Consider the following 10,892-nt stretch of genomic DNA (forward strand, 5'->3'; position numbering starts at 1 on the left):
ATATATATATATATATATATATATATATATATATATATATAAAATTTCTGCATGATAATGTGCAAGTGTCATGAAAAACCGCGCAATTATAACTCTGAAAAAGCTAATGCGGTAAATAAAAATTTACAATAGGTACTCCTCCAATTGAGATTATATAATAAACAACATTAAGAGCCTGTTTGGATGGGCTGACCAGCTTTTAAGCACTTTTTAACTTTTAGTAGTGTTTGGTAATCAAAAAAAGCGCTTAAAAAAGTTAAAATCTACTTAAAAAAAGCCAAAAGCAAGAAGTTGGGTAAACCCAACTTTTTCGAAATTGGCTTAAAAGCTACATTGCTTTGACCAATGATATTACATTCTTATCCCTTGATAAAACAATTTCTTCCACTTCTGAATCCCAAACAATTCGATTAGGAGTCAGTACTCTAAGATTTAAGGTCATTTCTTCAAATTGCTCTCAATTTCTAAGTTCATAGTCTTCGCGGTAGCTTCATCGATATTACCTACCAAATAAAAGACATGTTCAGGAAGACCATCTACCAAATAAAAGACATGTTCAGGAAGACCATCTAATTCTCCGGAAAGGATCAATTGAAATCCTCGAATTGTTTCTGCTAGACCAACATATTTTCCTGGAGAAATTTTTCTTAATCCCGAAATTACCCCTCAGTAAAAACCCTAAAACATACGATATCTTTCTTTTCTCCCTTCCTGTTGCACTCTGCGTTCTTTCTTCCTCTTCTTGTTGCAGATTCTCCCCAACTTCAGTTCCAATTTGGAAGTATCTTCAGTCCAGTAAGTTTAATCTTCCCGTTGAATTTCAATTCCTAGTATGTTTTCAAAGTTTTGGATTAAATTTGATGGAAACCCCCTTTTTATTTGGCTTTTTCTTGGGTTTTAAGTCTTTGAAGTTTGAACACAAGGAGGGTATCGTTTTAGGAAATTTGTTTTTTCTTTTAATGAGGATTTATGCAAAGCTACAAGTTCAGATATTTGATTAACTTTTAGGAGCCATAATTCATGTATTAAAGGAAACAATTGCCACTTATTTTTTCCAACTTTTTCCTTTTCTGCTTGAATCTAAGAATTTATTCCAGTTGCTATTCTTTAGTTTCTTTGCAGTCTGCTGTTAGCTTCTGCAGAATGACTCATGTTTCCTGCTGCATAAGAACTTCAGTTAGCATTAGAGCTTGCCTCTTATTGCATGAACACAATTTGATCTAAATGCCGGCACTAAATTGATTAAAACATATTTGGAATTGCTATAGGTTGGCGCAATACCTATTTTTTTTTGTTAAACTCAGACATTTTGACATGGACTTAAAAACGAAAGACTTTCCTTGATTCTACTAAACCAAGTCCTTGAACACCAGCAATTATAAATTTTTACCTGTAATTTCATCTCTTCCTTAGCTACATCTCAACCTTTGTATTTGGGTATTCCTATCATCCAGAAACTCTGTAAATGATCTTGTAAATCTCAAAACTTAACATGGAATTTTATAAATATTAAACTAAAATTCCATGTTAATAAGATGGGAAAATTTGTTGGCGAAGCTGAGGTAGAGTCCAATTTTTGGTTTGTTCCTTTCAATAGTGCTTGCTATCGTAAGCTCATGGGGTCATTATCAAAGATGGTGGACTGTTTGTATTTTGGGTCTCAAGCAATTTTATTTCTTGAACAAGAATCTGGAGGAATTGACAATTTTGTCTGGAAAGTAATTGTAAATAAGCTAGATGCTGATTTCATGCTTTTCAAAGATTTTATTGGCTCTTTTATGAAATATTTTGAGGTAGGGTATGGTGTTTGTTGCTAATGGTTTGCTCCTAGAACCTAGATTTTAATATGTGTTTTACATTTGCATGGGCTGGGTGGAAAGGAGCAGCGCATGATAGTCGTATATTTGGTGAAGCCCTTCGTAGACTGGAACTTAACTTTCCACGTCCAATTGAAAATAAGTATTATCTAGTTGATGCAGGATATCCTCACATGAAGGGATATATGGCTCCATACAAAGGAGATAATGTGAGATATCACCTAGCACAATTCCGCCGCGGCGCAACAAGACAATTGCGAGAGCCAAGAGCGCGAAAATTTAACTATTTGTATTCTTCTTGTAGAAATATTGTAGAGCGCACATTTGGGGTTTGGAAAGCAAGATGGTCTATTTTGCGAGACATGCCTTTCTATCACATTGACACTCAAAGAGACATCGTACTTGCTACTATGGCCATTCATAACTATATTAGAAAGAAATGCAATATGGATGATACATTCCGAGCAGTTGAGAATGAGAGATATGTTCCATCTGTTGATCCTGATGTTGGTACATCTTTGAGAGCTAATAACAATATAAATGCGAAAAATGTGGAAGAGCAAAGTGATCTTGTTTGGATGGGTCTCCGCGATTTGATTGCTAATGAAATTTGTGAAGCTTGATACTTGTAGTTGTATGAATCTTTTAAAACACTAATATTTATTATTTCACATTCCAATTGAGAAATGTTATTTTGTTTCGTTCTCTTGAAATATGCATATAATGACCTAACATTCTATAGAATTTGAGAAATCAGTGTAACTATAATATGGAATTCAAATCTATAACTTCAATTGACTTCGAATTATTACCAATTTAAGTTTGTGATTGACTACTGTTGCAGCAGTGTCTGAGCCAAGGGAAGAAATATCAATTAGATTCTCATACAGATATACACAAAGCAATTTTTTTTTAATTGACAAACAAATAAAAAAACATCTTAAGTAATCATTTAAATTGAAATTAAATTAAAATATAAATTATTTTTATTTGCATTAATTATGAATCAAATATATTGTAGTAATCAGCTCCTTTTATAATGTTAACAGCTTTAAGGATATTTCTGTCTTTTTTAACAGAAAAAAGTTCTTACCAGCACTTGTTTACCAAACACTTCAACAATTTTTTTAAACGTTTCAGCACTTTTATCCAAACAGGCAACTGCTTATTATAAAACAAGTTTCAGCACTTAAAAGCATTTTTTTACCGGCTAATCCAAACGGGCTCTAAGTACATTCTAAATCTGCCTTTTTATCTTTTATACAGATGTACAATGCTAGATACTTGTAATTCCCTGAATAAATCTTACTCCCTTCAAGTAATAAATTCAACACCTAATAACCCACAAAAAAGATTTAAAAAAAAAAAAAAGAACCTGGTTTAAACTAAGAAGCAACGAAATATACTGCATTAATTAAAAGGCTTTTTGAGAGAAATCATGAAGTCTCTGCCACGATTCTTCTCGTTGTATTTTTAACTGCATGTAGAAATTCCCAATAAATGTTTCAGCTTTATTAAACAACTCTTGCCCACTAACTTCCCCAATCTCCTCATCTTCTAATTCTTGACCTCATGATCTTTTGCTTCACTATCCTCGCTACCAATGAAAAACAAGCTCGGCGTTGAAGAACATTTTAGTAATTTCACTGCATCATTCTCCAGTACTTTTGTAACACATTTTTCAACTACGCTAGGGGAAATTATTTGTGGTTGTTTAATAATAATATCAGGAGATGAAGACGTGTTGTCATGTGGGGATTTGGAGGAAATGAGGCCAGCTTCAGCACCTAAGGCGATGATGAGAAGGTTAACTATGAAATAAAGATAAGGAGTTTTATGAGATGAGGATAGTAGAGGAGTTATGAGTACAAGGGTGGCTATGAGTAAAAGCTTTACAATTACTTGGGATTTCATAATCTTGTCCATAGAGGTATTTCTTTTTTCCTTCTTTATTTAAAAGGATGTTGCAGCTATGAATGTTGGAGATGGCTTGATATAGAGGTAGGTTGATGAGACAATATAGAATTATAGTTTCAGGTGGTAATAGTATAGGGGTAGGGGCCAACCTTCTTATTTATAACGAAAGATGAAGTGTTTAAAAAGGTTGTTACTTGTCTTTATCCAATTTATTTTAGCCCTACTAACTATGTTAATTAATAAGAAAACAATAAAAAAAAAGAGAGAATTGTATTTTGCATATCTTAATTATTTGCTTTAAGACTTAAATTTTTTGTATATATATTCTTGATGGCCTCTGTTTATACCCAAAAGTAACATCAGTTGTCTATACACTTGGAATTATCTTTCTTTCTTGGACTGGTCAGGCTCAGGCATGAATCAAGTCGGACATTGCCATTAATTTTCATCTTCGTGTATTGACAGATAAATAATACTCCTACCCTTTATAAAATTAATGTCCTTTCTTTTTGAGAACTTGTATCAAAAGTTTTGTTCCAGAAATCTCCTTAATAAATAGTGGAAGCAAGAACGTTGACTGGAATGGAAAACGTGTCGAGCCAAGAACCCCCAAAAAAATCTGTGTCACGTAGGTTCAAATTCCTTTTCCAACAGTAATAGAAGAAAGTTGTTTAAAGTTCAAAAAATAGCCAAACCAAAGAGTACTTCTTCTCAACAAATAATTTAATCATATTTAGGACGTCGTTCTCCTCTTTATTACAATATAGTTGACTTTTCTTCGTGTAAAACGGATTCAACAGCTCACATATTATCAAAAATATCATTTTTACCTTATTTGCATGGTGTAATTTTTGATAATGGAACTTTGATTGACCCCTTCCCTTCTACTTAATTTCGCCCTGCCCGAGAAATTTTCCGCATTACTATTTCTTTTGTTTTCAAAAAGAATGAACCTATTACAATTGGAGAATCAACCAAAGTTTTCTTTGGCTATTTTTTTTTCTAAGTAGATTTTAAATATTTTAAATTATTAATTATTGTGACTTGTAATATTTTTTATGCAATTTTTAAATATGTAAATTTATTTTAAAAATCTTTAAGAATCATATCGAAATTCATACGAAAATTAGTTAATTTGACTTAATACTCCGAAAAAATTCAAACAAATTGATGAGCGAGTAATAAACTATAAGCCTTGCTAAAATTTCATTTCTTGATTTCTTAAGGGAGATATTCTACAAGGTAGTGGTTAGATATGGGGCAGAATGCTGGCCAGTCAAGAATTCCCATGCCCAGCAGATGAAAGTAGTTGAAATGAGGATGTTGAGATGGATGTGTGGGCATACTAGATTAGATAGAACGGATAAGGGTTAAAAATGCCCCTAAACTATTGAAAAAGGTTTAAAAATACCCTTCATCCACCTATTGGGCTAAAAATATCCCTCCATCTATCTTTTTGGTTCACTTATGCCCTTTGACCGTTAGATCAAAGGGCATAAGTGAACCAAAAAGATGGATGGAGAGGTATTTTTAGCCCAACAGGTGGATGAAGGGTATTTTTAAACCTTTTCCATTAGTTTAGGGACATTTTTAACCCTTTTCCGTAGATAGAATTAGGAATGAAGTTATAGGGGACAAGGTGGGAGTGGCCCTTGTGGAGGAAAAGATGCGAGAGGCGAGCCTGAGATGGTTCGGGCATGTTAAGAGGAGAAGCACAGATGTCCCGGTCAGGAGGTGTGAGAGGTTGGCCTTGGGAGGTAAAAGGAAGGGTAGAGGTAGGCCAAAGAACTCTTTGGGAGAGGTGATCAGGCGGGACATGGCGCAACTTGAACTAACCGAGGACATGACACTAGATAGGAGGGTGTGAAGGTTGAGGATTACGGTAGAAGGTTAGTAGGTAGTCGTGCGTTTCCCTTTGTCTTTAGTAGTTCGTTAGTGTTAGTGTTAGTATAGTACCCTTTTACCCTGAGTTTGCTATTTTCGCATATCTTGTTCTGTTATTAGTTGTCACCAATACTTTCTTAGTTTGCTATCAATGCTCCTTTCATATTCTCTATTGCTATCAGACCTCGGATTTAGTTTCTTTAAATAGATTGTCTTGCTATTACTTGCTACTAGTATACGTACCCGCGCGATGCGCGGATTGTTTTAAAGGAAAAAACTGATATAGTAGAAACAGATCTATATGGTAGAATAAATTTAGCAATCACATTCAAAAGAATTAAATCGAAAAACAATATAGTATGAATTTCATAGGATTGTATCTATGCCGGGGACTTCATAGGATTGTATCTATGCTAGGGACAACCGATATTTATGCATTCACGCAAAGTTCAAGGATAAAATTTGTATCCAATTCAAAATAAAATCAATATAGATAATCAAGAAAAGAGCAGTCTTACATTTTTCTTTGGAGGGGATTGAAGTTCATTTCCTTCACAAAATAAGGACAGTAAAAGCTTCTGCGTCAACTTATTCAATACCCTTCCCATCGTCCGGAGTATAACGAATCATCGCTTTTGCTCCTACTGAAAATACCAATATTTTCATTAACTTTTGCATTAAATATTGTGTCTCCCACATGGTGTCATACTTGTGCATCTTCCCAGCCAGCAACTACTGCTTTTTGCTTCGATGTTTCAGCTACTTTGCCTGAATATTCCCATAAATGTCATAACCTATTCCAAATCTTGATACAAAATCTCCTATTCCCACCACAATTGTACTTGGTGCCATGACCAACTTAGAGTATCTCAAATCTAAGTTGATGTTACAAAATATGGTCCTATCAAGTTATGGCAAAATAATTTTAATTGCTTGTACAAATTAGATCTAGTAGCATTGAGATCAATACTAACTGCAAGACTCCAACGCTCTCACCAGACCTAAGGTGAAATGTGCTCTCACTTATCCTAAATATTTTTCTCCCTTGGAAGACAAAGCAAATTTAATAACACACTATTTGGTGGAAGGCTCTAATTCCTACGTGTATTCAAAGACTTTGAAGGGTACATCTGTGCCTTCATATAAATATTATGGTTATTTGCTTCATAGTAAGAATGGTACACCGAATGTTTTGTCACCTGTTTGTAGTTACTGTGAACTTTATTATGAAGGTCCAGGAAGAAATATGTTGTGGGTGCCCATTTTTGGCAGCAGGGAGCAACACGAGAGAGTTTCTGAGGATTTATCCTCGGACGGCACTGCATAATTAGATGATGTATCATATTGTGCAGAACTCATATCGGGCAAGAGAACTATTAGAGAAATTATCTATTCTTTCTCCCTCGTAAACTAACCATGAACTGATTCAAATAGTTTGTCCATAACAAATGAAAATACCAAATTAACTAAACAGGAAAAGTTCAATACCAGGAAATAATGAAATGATTCAAACATCTTGTTCATAATTAATAAAACCAATAAACTAACTAATCAGACAGTTCTTAGTTTCTCCAACTGTTACACATGCAAACAACTTATGATGTCTTCTTATTTTTAATACTCTCTTGATCTTATTTTATGATAACTTTGCATTCGAATCTTCTTCAACCACTGCTACAGGATTAGTTATACCTATCTTGGAAACTTTAGCGATAAGCTAAAAATAGAGAACTATTATAAACAGATCTTAACTTTTTTAGTGATTAACTACAACTATCTTAACTTTAATAAACTTATGGGACAGCTAAAAACAGAAAACTATTATCATCCTTTCAAACTTATTAAACATCTCAAGTAAATCTAAAAAGAGCAAAGGCATACAGATATAGCATTAAGCTCATTTGAAATTTAGAGTCAGATCTTAATGACCTTGTGACTTAAACTTTAAAGAACATTGATGTTATTGGTTAACCTAAAGTTCTTTCAAGTTTAACAGTCATCGCATGCATATAGACACAAATTCAACTACCCCAAAAATAAAAAGGAAATGAATGCAGGGAAAAGGATCAGGTACCATTTCTTTCAATGATGATGGTCTTATTTTTTCAAACAATTGTATTATACCTCAAATATAGCATTCTTTAAATTATTTGCCAACTTTCCGATAATCTTTGTTGCATCCCTATACCACAACAGCAAAGAAATTGTACATGTATAATCCATCACTTTGACTTGTAGCCTGTACCTGAAAGAATTTCTGCTTTTAAATTTTTAATCTTTAATAATAGCTAAGAAAGTATAAATGATGGTCATACCTATGAGTGGCAAATTGAATCTGCCCGTATTTTTTATAATAGAATTTCCTCTCCTCTTTGACTGCTTTTCTTTGTGCAATTTTTGCGTGCGAAATAACATCATCCACGGTCTAATTCTACCTGTACAATAGTTGCTACAACCCAGAAATTTCTAGTTGCGCATAAAAATTATATATACAACTGTTATGTAGAGAAAGATAAGATAAAAGTTGTGCTAATTAAAAATTAACAAATTTAAAAAGTAGGTACTCACATGCTTACAGTCACTCAAATCCTCAATAAAAAAAAAAAATTAACTCCAACACTTTCAGATGCTAGCTCATCAACAACAGAATGAGTCTTGTGATATGAAATTTGAGTAATTCTTTGTGAGCTTTCTCCACGCACAAAACTATTATGTATCATTTTTTAACTTGAGATACATTAATAAATATTAAGACTAAAATTTAATCTGAAATAGCCATAAATTTAGTATAACTTATAGAGGCCTGGAGCAAAAGTCAACAACTTGAGGGAGATTTGAATTGATCCAAAGCTTCGACGCGTGCCAAGTGTTACTCACCGAATATTGTTCTGCACACTTAAAAGTAATTTATTAGAGTCTACTACTTGTATAGAGACATTGTATTTCAAAGTAGGTAGATAATTCAATAACCTCAATATCGGTGTGCTCTAATCAACTGCATGACAACGACAACTGGCTTATCATTGGATCCATTCAAATGTTGCTTGATCTGTTCCACAAAATCACCCCAAAGAGTTGCAGAGATATTATTGCTCCTACAATTATTATAAGGTTAAGCATGGAATCAAAATAAAGAATTGTTGAAATATTTATCTAGTTAAAAGATTGTGGCAAACTTACTCATAATCTTGTATCACAATGTTCATGAACATACTGATGTTATCATCTTGTTTTATAGACTGTACGTCCTCATAGCTCACAGTTTCCCCAATAACATCTACAATAATATTGATGAAGAAAATATGTGCAAAATAATATAGCAATTGGAAATTATTATAGACAATATAAATGAAGATTGTAAAAGAATTAATAAATTTCACGATATACCAAAGATATAACAATTGGTATACCAAACATAAAAGAACAAAGAAAACACTACGGAATGTTAAGTGAAACTGAAAATCAATATTATAAGACATAAATCAGATTGTCATTTTCGATAAAGAACACCTCAATTTTATAATTACATTTATTTGTTACAAAAAAGGCAAGTAGTTACCTTTCAGGTATATTGTCACGACCCCAAACCCGGTCGTGATGGCGCCCAACAAAATTGCTAGGCAAGCCTGACCACAGTCATTCCCAAATCAACCGTAAACCTCAAACCCGACAATCTAAAGAGATTATAATAGTTTTAGAATAATAGACCAATATTTATCGAAGAATAATACTGAGAAAATACGAAGTCTGATAAAAACACTCCCAAAAGATCTGGGGTCACGAGTCTAGAGCCTCTAAAACAATCCGAATAACAATATCTGAACGAAAATACTCAAGTCTGGAAATGTATATACAAAATAAACTGAAATAGGAAGAGTAGTCAGGTCCTGCGAACGTCAAGCAGCTACCTCAACAACTCTGATAAGCTCTGGAAAACAAAGACTGCTCAGCTAAGCCTCCGGTGTACCTGAATCTGCACACAAGGTGCAGGGAGTAGGGGTGAGTACTACCGACTCAGTGAGTAATAAGCATATAAAATGTTTGAAGATAAGAAATCCACGAAATGCCACAAAGCAAAGCTAAAACTAACAGTTCTACACCTTACTACGAACTAACAGCAAAACAACTTCAAATATAACAGTCAAGTAAAATGTAAGGATGCAATGCAATGCACATGAACACGCTGTGGCGTACAGCCCGATCCATTTAACATCGACGGCGCTCACTGGGGGTGTGTACAGACTCCGGAGGGGCTCCTTTAGCCCAAGCGCAATATAATCATACCATTCGCTGCGGCGTGCAGCCAGATCCATACTCAGTCCACAATATGCATATGAGTCACGTAACAGATTCAATTAATTTCCCAATTTCCAATTTATTAAGAAGAATATACTTTAGATATTTAACTTCAGGAAAAGTGACTTAGCATTTCATAACAGTGATTAAACACAGGACTGAGATCAATGATTATACAAAGCATGCTATCACAATGACATTCATCCTCTAAAGATGCTACAGATCGGCACAAGGCCCCAAACATGGCAATAAGCCCAGATATATTCAATATAGGGTGCGTATCAGTCGCCAATATAGAAACATTCTTGTTCGGGATGGACCAAGTCACAATCCCCAGTCATAACCAATCCCGCACCTGCCATGGGGTGCGAGTCACGCCCTAAAATAGCGTCACAATATGATAAGCCGGGGTTTCAAACCCTCAGGCCATCATATACACCAACTACTCACCTCTAACCGGCCGTAGAATGGTCCGCAATGCCTTTTCCTTTCGTATCGACCTCCTCGCGCGTCGAATCTAGTCAAAATCACAACGAATATATAAATATGGGCTAAAGAAACATAATCCAATCAATAATACTCGAAAAGTACTGAAATTCACGAAGTTGGTAAAACCCGAGCCCCGGGCCCACTTCTCGAAAAATTCCGAAAATCACTCCAACGGATTCCTTGTCTCGCCACGAGTCCGTACATATAAAGTTTACCGAAAACGGAGCTCAAATGGCCTTTCAAATCCTAAAAATTCATTTTCAAAAACCAAGCCCTAGTTCTTCACAATTTCTACCCACTTTCATGAATTTGAGTGTTGATTCTTCCATAAAATGGTGTTTTCTAGTCAAGAGACTTACCTCAAATCAATACCCGTTGAAAACCCTCTTCAAATCGCTCAAAAACGCTCTCTTGGCGGAGTAAAAACTGGTGTAAAAACTAATGTGGGTCGCGGATATAAGGGTTTTAAACATTCTGCCAGTATTACTG

At 34.4% G+C, this 10,892-nt stretch overlaps 1 protein-coding gene across 1 annotated transcript; it reads left to right on the forward strand.

Moving 5' to 3' along the window:
* Positions 1 to 500: 500 nt before the first annotated feature.
* Positions 501 to 2,530, forward strand: LOC109244688. The gene is made up of 2 exons (XM_019411821.1): positions 501 to 795; positions 1,881 to 2,530. The coding sequence occupies exon 2, from the start codon at positions 1,991 to 1,993 to the stop codon at positions 2,438 to 2,440; it is 450 nt and encodes a 149-aa protein (XP_019267366.1). The 5' UTR covers positions 501 to 795; positions 1,881 to 1,990; the 3' UTR covers positions 2,441 to 2,530.
* The last annotated feature ends 8,362 nt before the right edge of the window (positions 2,531 to 10,892 follow it).

This window comes from Nicotiana attenuata, unplaced genomic scaffold, assembly GCF_001879085.1.
Source record: "Nicotiana attenuata strain UT unplaced genomic scaffold, NIATTr2, whole genome shotgun sequence".
In the NCBI taxonomy this organism is placed as follows: Eukaryota; Viridiplantae; Streptophyta; class Magnoliopsida; order Solanales; family Solanaceae; genus Nicotiana; species Nicotiana attenuata.

Coding starts and splice junctions, on each gene's coding strand:
- LOC109244688 (XM_019411821.1), top strand. CDS start 1,991: ATGAAGGGATATATGGCTCCATACAAAGGAGATAATGTGAGATATCAC.